Source organism: Cyprinodon variegatus, unplaced genomic scaffold (assembly GCF_000732505.1).
Source record: "Cyprinodon variegatus isolate N-32 unplaced genomic scaffold, C_variegatus-1.0 Scaffold299, whole genome shotgun sequence".
Classification (NCBI taxonomy): Eukaryota; Metazoa; Chordata; class Actinopteri; order Cyprinodontiformes; family Cyprinodontidae; genus Cyprinodon; species Cyprinodon variegatus.
The window spans coordinates 262,247-275,926 of record NW_015150752.1 but is presented as its reverse complement, the minus strand read 5'-3'; the positions used below and the strand labels follow the sequence as shown (position 1 = coordinate 275,926).

Sequence of the window (13,680 nt, the reverse complement as noted above, 5' to 3'; positions counted from 1 at the left end):
ACACCTTGGTTGCGCCTAGAAATTCTGTACATAAAAGTCATGAACAGAATCGGTGACAAAGGGCAACCTTGGCGGAGTCCAACACTCACCAGAAACGAGTCCGACTTACTGCCGGCAATGCCGACCAGGCTCTTACACTGGTCGTACAGAGACCTAACAGTTCCTATTAAAGGGCCTGGTACTCCATACTCCCGGAGTACCCCCCCACAGGACCCCCAGAGGGTCACGGTTGAATGCCTTCTCTAGATCCACAAAACACATGTAGACTGGTTGGGCAAACTCCCATGCAACTAAAAATCCTCAATGAAAATGTGTTGCATACAAAACAGACAAGGAAACAGAAAGCCTGTTATAATTTAACATAACATACCTTTAAAAAAATGACAAGACATAAAAAAAATATATATATCAACACATTTTCCAAATTTCACATTTTCTCTGGAGCACAAACCATGTTTCATTAATCAAAACCTGAAAATGTTTGGACTAATATTTGTTACTGACAAACTAAAGGAATCACAAAGAATTAAAAAGATGCACCTAAAGAGCCAAAGTTTGAAAGTGTAATTTTATTTATTTATTTAAGTGAGTTAGACTCTACAAATATTGAAGCATCACATATGGCCATTATGTTTATCATTAAACAAAGATGCTTTAGATTCGCTTTTCTCTGAAATAGACCACTATCCATCTCAGGGTTCTGTCTCACGACTAATTCCACGTGCTTTATGATGCCTTACATTTTTAATTGTGTTAAGACTGAATTGCTTAAAAATGAAAAATAGAAAACCATAGCAGTAAAAGCATCATGTTTTCTTACCTCTACAAAAGCATCCGTTAGGTCACTTGCCCTGTCCATCACAGGCAAGTGGCGCCCTGCCACAATTTTGGCCTTTAGTTTCCCAGGCATGTTTCAAAGGAATCTGTCAAAGTATTTCACATCAACAAAAAAATAAGCACAACCCTACAACTGGAAGCTGAAATAACCAATGCCGCGATTTTCCAGCAAACAGTGGTAAACCTTAAGAACAGCCGTTACAACATACTTCCAGAGACCTGTCCTCAATTTACAATATCATCAGCAAATAATTAATAATTAAATTTTTTCTCAGTCTCTGATATAGTAGCATTTAAAGCAGTTGGAACATGAATTCAACGTTGCCATATATAACCATGACCGCAGTTAGCTAGATTATGTTAGCAAAGAAGGCTAGGCTGAAAGCCACTTAGGTTTAACTGCACTGCAGTCAATCTCGTTAGCGCTGGTTACCTGATCGGCCATGTTTTTAAGAACATCCCTGTAGAGGAACGGCACATACAATAAAACATTTTTGACCCATACTGTGAACCTTAATAACCTTACCGGTGCTATAATATAGATAGAAAGCAGATGAAGGGTCGTTTCACACGGACATAATTGTTGTTGACAGTCCACCGTTCGTCTGACCTCCGTGTTTCTCCCATAACACGACACGTTCGTTCCTAGTCCCCTGCGCAGGAAAGTGTTAGGGATATTCACTAGTTATTATAACGATTATGATATAAATTAATCACATTACTATTGCAGCAGTTGTAATAAATTCAGTTCAGCGCGTGATAACAGGCTAGCTTGATATTAATCGCCATGAATGAGGCATCAGAATGTTGCCTTCAGGTGTAGCTCGTAAATTATACCTATAAACGTCACAATGGTGCCGACAGAATATTTGAAATATATTGATGTGCAAGTGTATTCTTGAAAGAAATGATTTCATACCCCTGTTAATATTTGGTACTTAAATGTCTGTCCTCTTTATTAGTAACATTTATCATATTTGAAGCATTAAAGTGTAAAAAACGGAGTTCCTGAAACGCAGCGCTAATGTTTGCAGTGGGCATGCGCAATGCTTAGCGTCACACATTCGGCTTTCCATTGGGCGTTTACATAATTCATGTATTTTTGATCTAAAATTAAGGAAAGCCAAATGTACCTGGACTTTGCAAAGCTTTAAAATTTTATTTCCAAAGTGAGTTATTCTTTCTGTTTTTTCAGATTCATTTTTATAAAAAAAACCAACCCTTTTGTTCATTAAACTTGAAAATGATGCATGATTTTATTCTCGAATCTTAAAAAGTATGATTTACATCTGTACATGAACCCTTTGCTCCAATTAATTAAATTCTGTTTGTAATGTAGTCTCAGGAAAAAAAATGTAATAAGAAAAGGGTTTAGTTATCAGTATGCTGACTATATGCTCATGGTGCACTATTTAATTAATTATCCAGAAATGGAAAGAGTATTACAATATTGCATATAGACTGGGCAGTCCACCAAATTTGATGGGTTGGGACAAGTGGGACCAGTGGGCACACTGTATAGAATCTATACACAGTGCCCACTGGTCCCACTTGTCCCAACCCATTTATACCCCAGTTATACTGTTACATATTCTATAATCTATAGTATAGATTATAGAATATGTTAACAGTATAACTACTAACCTTTCACAAAAAATATTAAGTTTATGAAAATTATTGTTGAAACAGAAGGAAACCATTAGCAGTCCTGTTTGTGTTAGCCAGAAGCTGTATAGGGAACATATAAAATGTGAAAAAAGAAGCTGCGATCAAATGAGGAAACAATAAATTTTTGCACTACATGTATAGGGCTGTGATTTCTGTGAGTCCTATACAACACTCTGTGCACAATATCTTCATAATAAACATGGTGGTGGGAGAATCATGCTGTGGGGATTATTATTTTCAATATGAAAAGTAAAAGTGGTTACAGCTTTGTTTGTAATTTCTATATGCTTTGGTAATTACAGAAATTTGGGCTTAATAAAAAGTATATTTAATTTCTGTTTAAGAAATACTTTTAACTTGACACATGAGCCTCATCTGAACACATGCTCTAATTTCCTGAGATTTACCTGCGTGTACAAAAAAATCTCTGAACTAATAAGCATGAGTCATCTGTTATTTTCCTTGGTGCCTCTGACAGGTTTACCAAGTTATATAGAAAGAGGGTGTGCCACTCTACATAAATGGTCGGCATTGTTTAAAAAAAGATATCTGCCCATTTGAAAATGTGAGATTTAATGTTAAGTATCAAAAAAGGAAGAGTAGCATTGTTTGGTATCTCAGAGAAAAGAAGCATTGTGTGTACCTTTAAATAGAATACATTTAGCATTGTAACCGAATTGGTTAATTTTGAAAGACCTAATATCATCATGAATATGTCTCTACAAAGGAATCAATTATAAAACTTGATCTAATTATGTAATAAATATCAAATGTGACAAACAAATAAAAAAAAATACCTTCTCTCTATTTAGGCATAGTGTTATCTGTCAAACCTTACCTACTTTTTTTAACCAAATTTGAAAATAATTGTTCCTTTTTTCCCTAAACTTGTCCATCAACTTTGAAACAATCATTCTACATAGTGTTTTAGTAAGCAGATGTATCCCTAATAAAAATCACACTTTATACAATTCCCTGTCTTATTGCCTTAATGCCTTGCTGCACCGATGCAGAAAGAGGCCAAACCATGCACCAAGTCCATCAAAATGGACAAACTTTTGAGATGCCTGAAATTTCTTATTGAAACATCCCCTTTTAATTGATATTACTCAACATTTTTATTCTCAGACTAGATTAAGGGTTTTCCTTTTCTTTAAGTAACAATCAAAATCTAATTATTGGAAAATATAGGAGGAAATAATCAATTTGTTAAAAACTTATGCATGGGTTTGAACTTCTGAAATTAGGGGAAAAAATACAAAGAAAATTAAACTAAATTATTGGTAATTTCTTTTTGGGATTAATAAAGTATTATTGAATTGAACAAGTGGCAGATAAATTATTGTGTCAAAATAACAGATTGCATGCCTCAATACAAAATTATAGATCAAGTCTTTGTTGTATATCTTTCAAATTCCATTATGTGAATGACTTTGAGTGTTTTGAATAAATGATCAAAACTACAGAAATAGGTATTAAGCTTTAGAAATAAGAGAATCAACCTACATAATTGGAGAGATGGACTCATTAAAGTTGGGCCACATGCAATAGGTATGAGCCATGAGGAAAGCTTTAAATCACACAGTCACCATATATTTATTTTTTAAGTTTACTTTAGTGGTAAATAATTTAAAAAAAATCCATATGACACACTGAGCTTACTGACACTTTTTTATTTTGTAGAAAAAAAAAAAAAATCTCTTGGGTTTAGTCGAGGCAGTGTAACACGTCCCTGAGAGAAGAGACACAAATATTTCAATTAAGCAGAGCTGCCTTTTTTAACACAGAACAATGAACTACATCTGAACTTTGAGTTATTACAACAGTCCTGAGCAGCAACAAGAGGGAAAATGTCAACCTTTATAGCTGAGATAACAGCTTAAAACAGAAAAGCTGACAGTACCTTCAGTGTTATAAACAGAAAAAGAGAAAATGTCTGGCATCTGCAAATGAAAGTCAACATTACTGGCCTACATGACAAGCTTAATAGTTTGGTTTCCATCTGCAATAAAGTGACGGGTCAGAATGACATGAAGACTGCATTCAGGTGGAATGTTTACCGGAAGGAAAAACAGATTCTAGCTTGATTTTAAACATAATTTATCTTTAAACAAATATTTCCTGAATGAAATGCAAGAAGGCTCCAGTCATTTTAAAGTATAACAACGATAGCTAAAAAAGTTCTCCGACATCTATTTTCAGACTGATCAGGCTTTAAATGTGGAACCTAAGGGGTAGATTTTAAAATAATGAATAGATGAATGTTGTAAAATAAAAGGAAGGAAATTTTAAAGGGGCAGTAGGAAATACTGGACAATACAAAAAGATGTTTTCCTTTTTCTCCCGAATTTTATCCAGACTTGAAGAGGGTAGAAATTGCAGTCTTTTCCTGATTGACTAGACACCCTGCATTATAAAAATATATCTTTTAAAAAAATAATCTGCCTGAGTACAAGCTGTATTTTTAAAGAATAAAAAAGTTAGTACACAACAGAAATTTTAATAAAAAAGATAATCTGTTACTGAACATTTAAATAACCTTAAACCTGCTGTTTTTCATGTTTAATAGACTGTCCTGACTAACGATAAAATAACCAATTAAAGTCTGTTGCATTATTACAAACTGCCTTCCCTCTTTTACTTATTTGTATAATAGCACACACTTGTAGATACAAGATTTATCCTGTTTTTCCTATTGTATTTTCCTTTTATCCCTTTAAGTCACATTTTATTATTGTTGCTGTTTGTACTGTTAAGATGGAAAACCAAAGACAAATTCCTTGTTTGTGCACACAAACTCTGTCGTTGTAGATAAATCTGTTTCTGTCATGCCGAACACCAAAACCTTATTTTTAACTAATGCAATTAAAAAATGATATATAAATATTTGTCCACCAAGCAAGTCATCACTCGGATATCCTCTTTGGTCAGAAGTTGTAGATATAAAGGAATCAGAAATGCTTTTACAACCAAAGACCAGTTCAATAACCTCTGGTTTATGTGGGTTTCCTTTGCTTTACATAAAATAAAACAACATGTCTTACGCATCTCAAGAATGAAATAATAAAAATAATAAATCTGGAATTTAAACACATGAATGACTTGTCTGTGCAACATTAAGTCAAATGTTAGTTACAGCTGTTTACCATCCAGATAACAATAGGATGCCACCAAGCATCAGGGCACTTGAGGAGCAATAATAAAACTCTATGCAAATATATGTGCAAATAAAACCTCAACTAGAAACTGATTTTATAAATATTAAATCTGTACTTTACAAAATAAACTTTCTTTTAAGATATAGACAAACCAAACATGAACTTTTCCATCCTTTTGTCCGCCAGTTAGGACTCATGTGCCAGGCTGATCATAACAAAAAAGGACACTTGGGTGTTCTTGCATACATTCCTGGAGTGTAAGTATGGGTCTGTTTTCATCTTTGGATCAAATTCCTTTTTTTGCTTTCAGCCTCTGATGCAGACTAGCATTTCATCAGGCAGCAGGGTGAATGGCGGGAGCTTAAACTCAGTGCCATTTATCATCTGCTACAGTAGTAGTAGTCAGCAGGGAATCCAGTGAATAAACTCTGGGCAGCATCACCTCGGTAACAATAAGCTCCACTGCTACCACATTCATCAAACAGCCTGAGTGGATGAAGTCAGTAGCTGATCTAATGTCTCTGTCTGTCTCCGATGGTCAGCAGGTTTGACACAGACGCAGCAGGAGACATAGTCCAGCCTTAAAGTGCTTTGGTGTCCACGGCTGTAGGCGTGACAAAGCCCAGGCGTCGCAGCTGGATGAGGATCACACTTGGCTCATTGACATCTTCCGGTTCCACATGCCTCGTTTGGAGTGATAGTGGTGGAAAAAGTTCCTCAAATAGATTCTCTCCACTTCCAGTCCACCTTGGAGGATCCTGCAGCACAGAGCAGAGTTTAACTTTGGTTAACTAAAGCATGCCTCTCTTTAAATACAAACCGGCTTTGATTGTTGGGTACATAATAACACTTAGGAGCAAAACCCAAACCATCATCCTTATAAATTCATTATTATGCATATGACTGTTTAAATAAATTATACCTCTGGATGTTTTCATCAAAAGGACAAGTTACAATCTCATTTCTACATCTTATGTGACAGATTTACAATTTGTCAAAAGATTTCTACAGAACGAAATGTGAACTGAATCAATGTTGCCTCTTTTCACTGTGAATGCAGTTGCTCTTTTGGTGTATATCTCTTCAAGTTTTATGTCTGGAGACAGAAATCTTTGCCTACTCTTCTTAGCAAAATACTTGAATGTATTGTCAAATGAGATGGGAACAGCAATTTTCAAATCTTGACATATTTTCTCACTTTAATTTAGTTGCGGACTTTCAAGATGCTTTGATCTAAACCATTTCATTGTTTATGGGGTTCTTCTTGCTAGAAGCCTAACCTCTACCCCCGTTTAAAGCCTTCCACGGTCACTCACGTTTCCGTGTATAGTCCCTTGTATACAATTAGTTCTTCAGAGCAATTGCAAAAAGTAGTTGCCACGATTACACTTTTCTTCCTCAGGCTGACTCTGTGTTGAAAACAATCAACAGTGTATAGCACATCCAATGTTTTTGCAGTGCTGCATTTTTTTTTCCAAATTGATTTACTCCAAATTGTTACTTTTTTTTCCCTTAAAATTCTACACACAATACCTCAGCTGCATTTATTTTTCAGGCTTCATGATAAAGGCTTTTTGGCCCTTGCATTTTTCAATCTACACCAGCCCCCCCGGAAAAAAAAAAAAATCGAAGCACAATATGAATACACATTGTGGTTAAACCAATCTATCTTCAAGCATCACACAACAACCATCACCAAAACTTCTATAATGTGGTTTTACTGGCTTTGGTTATTAACACTGACGCGACAGTGACTGCTGCTGCGTAACGTCAACCCTTGCACGAAGCCAGACACCCACTCACACTTACTAGGTGTACAACGTAAGCCCGAGTGTTGCAAAAACACCAACATTAAACAATACATATATACATATAGAGGCAGACAGACATTTCTTCAAGAATGAATACATTAAAGCTCAGCGGTGTGTAAGCATTCACTTCGAGTCTAGGTGGCATGTGGGCAATGAAATGGAATAATGTAAACACCATGGTTCCATCAGTCAACAGACCGAAATCAACAAAACCAGCAGTCCTACTGATATTACTACTATTGAGAGTAGTAGTGGTGAAGCGGTGACTTGTACACCTTGACACAAAGCCGTCAGCGCCACTCACTACATCAGCAGGGTTGCCAGATGTCACCGACTCATGTTTTCCCAACCCAAAAACTGTTCATCAACCGCCTGGATATATGAAATCTTGCCCAATTTGAACCAAAGTCTATTGATTTCTTTGGCCATAAATCTACCCATAGATGGCCATCCTAAACTGCCTGATTAGGAAACATCCCAACCTGGCAACAATGCACGTAAGACGGGAAACGTTAGCCTTAAATGCAAAACCCCATCATGCACTGCAACATATTTTTGAAAAATATTCGAAAATAAATTCACCAAATTTAAGAGGAACATCGTAGTTTGGTTTAATGAAAGCATTTTGGTTTTATTATAATTTAGTTTGTTGCAAGGATTTTACAGTTTAAAGAAATAGAAAATTACACCATATGCCAACTGTCACAAGGATGTGCATGACAAGGCAGGGCTATATATACTGCATGCATCATTTAGGTAGTTGACATTGTATTACTTCCTGAGCTCCTTCAGTTTTTTTACTGTCACAGGTAGGTGCTTCGGTCGGAGAGTAAGTGTTGGGGCCGGTATGATTTAAGGAGGGCCGGGCCTCGCATTTTGAAATTAGGACAGACCCACCGGGCAAATTCCTGGTATCACAGATTATCCGTCCGAGCCTGGCTTTGAATAATTGCATTGATCATCTATTAGTTTTCGATTTTAAAATAATTGTGCACCACTCAAAAACTACTTTTATCATATTTTTACGATAGTGTACTTGAGCGTAGAGATGAATTTAATGCCCTCTACAACCATTACAATGAAGAAACACACTTTAACTCTGAAAAATAAAATGGAACAGCAGATCTTCTGACTACTTTTACTTTACATCTCAGTTGGCAACACATGCAAATAGGCATTTTTTATGAGGTCACTGAAATGGAGAGTTTGCCTTTCAAATGCTGCAGGACTATTTACATCAAAGTAGTTTTACTTATGTTTTATCTTTATACAACATTTTCAAATTTGTCTAAAACATCCATAGAGCCCAGGTGGTAATTATAACACTCATACCTGTGGATTCATACAGCATGCATAGCATGGTTCCCACTGGAAACAGGTTTCAACCTTTCTAGAAAACACAGCTACATCAAACTAAACCTGATTTTCATAACCTTCATACTCATCATCCTCTGCTTAATTTAAAATATGTTTGACAGTAAAAACAATATTATAGAAAATAAATAAAAAAAATAAGATATTAGATTAAATTGTTTAATTAAAACCTTATCTAGATAAGATAAATCCTATAGATAAGATAAGACAGACTTAGAATAGAAATTCAATTGTCACATTGGCTCAATGGTTAAAAAAGGTGCCAAAAGGAGGAAAAGGTGCAACAAAATTGAATCAGGAGGGAGAGAAGTGCAGACCTGTCAAGGAGCTCCCAGTCTTCTCCTCCCCATCGTTCCCTGAACTCCCTGGTGTTCATTCCTCCGATAGCATCCAGATCAGATTTATAGATTCCCAGCAAACCGAAGCCGTTCACTTCCCAGTAACCTGAAGGTGCAGAAATTTGATTCTTTAGAGAAAAATTCCTCTTCTTTTTTAGTTTTTTGTTTTTTTCAGAAAAGATCAGTATGATCCCTATACCATTAGCTGCAATAACTTGATAAACAATTCTACTCTAAATGTACATGCTCCTTAATACACATCTTACTTAAGAGAAAAAAATTAAGCATCTTCCTAAAGGATGCTTAGAAACAATGCAACGATTAAAAAACAAAACAGAAGGACTTAAAGTAGAAGTGAAATCCTCAAGTGTACAGTTCTGTGCTATAAATCTAAAAACATATGTCCATACCTCAAGTGTCTAATGATTTGTTTTTTTACCACTTTGACCTTCACTCTTCTATTGGAAGTCTGATCGCTTACTGGCAATCATCTGGTCAGCAAGAGATGAGAACATTTTACGATATGAAGAAATAATGAGACTATGTCAGGAAGAGGTTTAACCTGATGATTTAAGTAGGAAAGGCAGCATCTACAATGAGGATTGCTTTTGGTTTTAGTGTGCTTGATGCCAGAAACGACAATGGGAACATTAATAGGTGATGTTTTGATAGACTAACAGGAATATAAATCAAAAACAGAAAAATCTATTTAAATCGTAGGTTTAGTGTTGGGACATTAAAAAGTAGCCATCCTTCCTAACATAAGGTCAAATATGTGTACGCAAAAAAAAAACAACAGAAAAAAAGTTAGCCTGTTTAAATATAAAAAAACAAAAAGTATGTAGAAGTGTTCTCTTCCCATTTTGGTGCATAACTTTATAAACTGACATATTTTAATAAGTTTGCAGACTGAACCTTTTTCTAATTATTATAGCTGCTGCCACATCTAGATTTAAATTAATCTTTGTAATTTTACAAACTTTGTCTACAGAGCCTAACAGGCTTTCATATTTAAACAGGAGAAAGATCTGAGTCAAGAAAGCTAAATATTAGGGTCATGGCAAGGAGACCTTCAGATATCAAAAGGCATCAGAATACTAGTAGAAACATACAAAAATCTACAAAAAAAGAAAAGAAAAGAAAAAAAACAAGAACACCAGTTTGGTTTCTTTAGTGTATTGGAATTATTTTAATCTTTTATAATGATCAATGAAAATATGATCAGACACACTGTCTTTTTAGTGTAAATAAAAACAGGTACTTCACTTCTTAAAAGAGGTTTTGTTAAAAAAAAATAAAATAAAAATTATATAATGTATTATGTCCTATTTAGGGCAAAAATAAAGGTTTATTTTGCTAATGGATTAAACTGTTGAGTATTTTTAGATAAGCTGATTAGGCTACTAATTAGAAATCAAACAGTGCTCTATATAATATGTTTTTTGTTAAAAAATGTTAACCTTTTGAAGCTAAAATTGTGCAACCTGAGGATTTCTGGATAGAACATATGAACTAACAGGGACAATTTTTCCCAAAATATTTAAATAATAATAAAGGTATTTATTCTTTATATGGGTTTGGCTGAATGTTTGCTCTGAGTGAGTAGTAGTCTCACCACATTGAATACTCAATTGGTTGATAAATGTTTTAATAATAAATCAATCATGATTATTACATATAATTCTTCCTTATATAGGTTTCCACCTATATAAGGAAGAATTATACTTAAAGTTACAGTGTGTAATTTTCAGCGACATCTAACGTTCAGACTGCAGACCGCAGCAACATGAACATCTCCCCCCCACCGCTTCTCCCCCCCAACAGTACGGCGAGCGTCACGGGACAAAATGTCTTCCACGACGTCCGCATCACCTACCTTCTCAAGTGATGAGGTTTGTTTACATAGATAATTTTAATACCGCCATCTATTGTTCAGTACCGTCTCAGTTCATCTCTCTCAACTTGCCGTAGTTACTTTCGAGCGTAATGGGCGATCTCACAATCGCTAGTTTGTTGGCTCTGCGCTGCCGTAGCGCAAAGATGTCTGCCTCCATGGCTGCGAGACCAGCTCCTATGTAATTATAAATAACGAATTCTAAGGCAACGCAAATATTAAGGTTAAGAGGCTGAGCTTGTAGATGATGATAAATAACATAGTTATGTATAATATATTACATTTCTGACTGTATATCCCTGTAATTATTACACACTGTAGCTTTAAGTTTAGGTGACAACTATAAAAAAAAAACCTTTAAATGTTTTATTAGACAGATTTTTTTCAGTACCTTTTAAAAGAGATGGTTGGGTTTTTAATGCTTAAATTACCGAAAACTAAAACAACTTGAACATATCCTTATTCCATTTAAATGCATTGTTTTTTTAATTACACTATGTGGTTTGTATGCATAATGTATGCAAGCAAATTTATGTTTTCAGCAGACAACAGTAACTATTCATTGCTTATTACATTTCATAGCAAAGCCACATTTTTAGAACTGCCTGTATTCATTGGATAGAAATAATCAAGACGTGAAGTTAAAATAATAGAGAGCAGGTTTTTGACATCCTATATAAAACCTCAGAGAGTAAAGATTTGACATATTTTGTCTCCTTTCAGTATCTGGTCTGAAATCTGCAGAAAAGTACAACTGGAAGGGCCTTGAATCAGCTCACTGCACCAAATCTTAATGAGAAAGAGAACATTCACAGCAAAAACAGGATTGTAAGGTATTTCTGACTACCTCTGGCATCTGATGGTGTACTGCCACAGTTCAGTCTGAGGACTATGGGAGCGAAAGCCATGTATCCCTCCACACAGTGTTTCCTGATTGTGTCAGTGATTGAAGAAGGAAAGTGGATGTGGAGATCACAAAGAAAAACGATGCTGTGGTCATCCTGAGAAAGAAATATCGGATGGGATTATTATCATGCTAATTCCATTCAAACATTTGAAATTCTACTTTATTTGCTGTTTTTTTTTTTTTCATTTTGCAGTTCTCACATCTATTAAATCGATTCCTGCTTGCAGACCGGCCGAACGTTGAAAGTTTCCGGTCAGTTTCACATACTGGTACCTGTCAAACCAGCAATGGCAAGTTAAGCTTACACTTTTTTTCATGGAGAAAAAGAAAAAAGGACAAGCAAAGACCTGGGGAGTGAGGATTTTTGCAGGGCCTGCTTCACATCCATGTCTGTGCTGTCGTAGTCTGTGATGATCAGGTTGAAGTTTGAATCTCCGGTTTGTCTGAACACTTCCTCCATATCTGTAATCAGCTGCTGCACCCAGCGAGCTTGATTTTTGACTGGAGATTGGAAAAAAACAAAAAACAGAATTACAATCAGGAATGGAGAATAAAAGAAGAGGACCAACAACGACATCCATGGAAACTCAAACTCTACAATCAGCTACATATTTGTTTGTATTTTGAACAAACAGTCAATTTATGGTAAAGAGGAATCACTCCCAACCACAGCACTGAATCAATACCCTTCTCCCTCAAGTTAATGTCTTATAATGTAATTGCATTAGTTCATGTCACTAGAAACCTGTTTTCAGAGTTTCAGAGACTTGCAATAAGAAAACCTCAGAGGATGTGGCTTACCAGGCACTATGAAATGAACGGTGGCGCCGGGATTCCAGCGAAACCCCACCGGGTTGCAAAGAACCAGTTGAGGCTTCGAGCGACGAAAGGCAAAGTCTTGACTCCATTGCTCGCTGTGGTGAATCAGAGCATAGATGTAATGCGTCAAGCGGAGCAGCTGGCCATTGGCATCCTTCAGTTCCAGCTCCAGGAGGTAGCGGCTTCCTCTGTAACCGTCCACACGCTTCACAACGTTGATCACACGGATCAATGTGAATCGCCTGCGTAAACAAAGACAAAATAATAATGCAGGTCTCAGTAGAGGCTCCCAGACTTCCCTTTCCACAGACACCTCCTCCAGCTCTGCGGGGGGAACGCCGAGTTGCCTCCATAGTGTCCTGGGTTGTCCCTCTCTACTCCGAGCCTCTCCCGAATGATCAAGCTCCTTACCCCTTTGCTAAAGGAGAGCCCAGCCACCCAGCCGGAACAGAAAGTTCATTTTGGCTGCTTGTTTCTGGGATTCTTTTGGTCATGATACATATTTTATGACCATAGGTGAGGGTAAATAAAGAACTCTGCCTATTCACTCTGCTCTCTTTACAACAACAGACCAGTGTAGTATGCAGCAGGGCATAGATCTATCTATGGATCCAGTGTTTCCCAACCTTTTTTTGACTTGCAGCCAAAAATATAATGCACAACAAATGATTGAAAAATAAAAACTATTTTATAGAATGTTTTTATTTGAGCATTTAATTATTAGGCATTTTTTTTCTTTTCATCTCAAATAAAAAACAACATAAACATGTTGCCTGGAAGTTAGTAAGGAATAAAAAAAAATGCAAACTAAAATAAAATCATATTATAAAACTGTAATTAAAAAATGGAGCATTCTACATTATCAAACATAACT

At 35.9% G+C, this 13,680-nt stretch overlaps 2 protein-coding genes across 15 annotated transcripts in view; both read right to left on the bottom strand.

Moving 5' to 3' along the window:
* c2cd5 (C2 calcium-dependent domain containing 5) overlaps window positions 1-1,638 on the bottom strand; it is a 35,271-nt gene extending 33,633 nt beyond the window's left edge. For all 14 annotated transcript variants that reach the window (XM_015383991.1, XM_015383996.1, XM_015383993.1 and 11 more), the window contains exons 1-2: window positions 1,364-1,638; window positions 821-923 (exon numbers count right to left, since the gene is read on the bottom strand). In XM_015383991.1, the coding sequence (XP_015239477.1) occupies window positions 821-910 (90 nt within the window). In that variant the 5' untranslated portion in view covers window positions 911-923; window positions 1,364-1,638. The remainder of the gene's footprint in view (window positions 1-820; window positions 924-1,363) is intronic.
* Window positions 1,639-5,063: 3,425 nt separating this feature from the next.
* The window catches only part of LOC107090556 (beta-1,4-N-acetylgalactosaminyltransferase 3-like), a 32,176-nt gene continuing 23,559 nt past the window's right edge, over window positions 5,064-13,680 (bottom strand). Inside the window, exons 15-20 of the mRNA XM_015384006.1 lie at window positions 12,789-13,048; window positions 12,335-12,488; window positions 12,188-12,260; window positions 11,928-12,081; window positions 9,166-9,292; window positions 5,064-6,421 (exon numbers count right to left, since the gene is read on the bottom strand). Of these exons, the coding sequence (XP_015239492.1) occupies window positions 6,310-6,421; window positions 9,166-9,292; window positions 11,928-12,081; window positions 12,188-12,260; window positions 12,335-12,488; window positions 12,789-13,048 (880 nt within the window). The 3' untranslated portion in view covers window positions 5,064-6,309. The remainder of the gene's footprint in view (window positions 6,422-9,165; window positions 9,293-11,927; window positions 12,082-12,187; window positions 12,261-12,334; window positions 12,489-12,788; window positions 13,049-13,680) is intronic.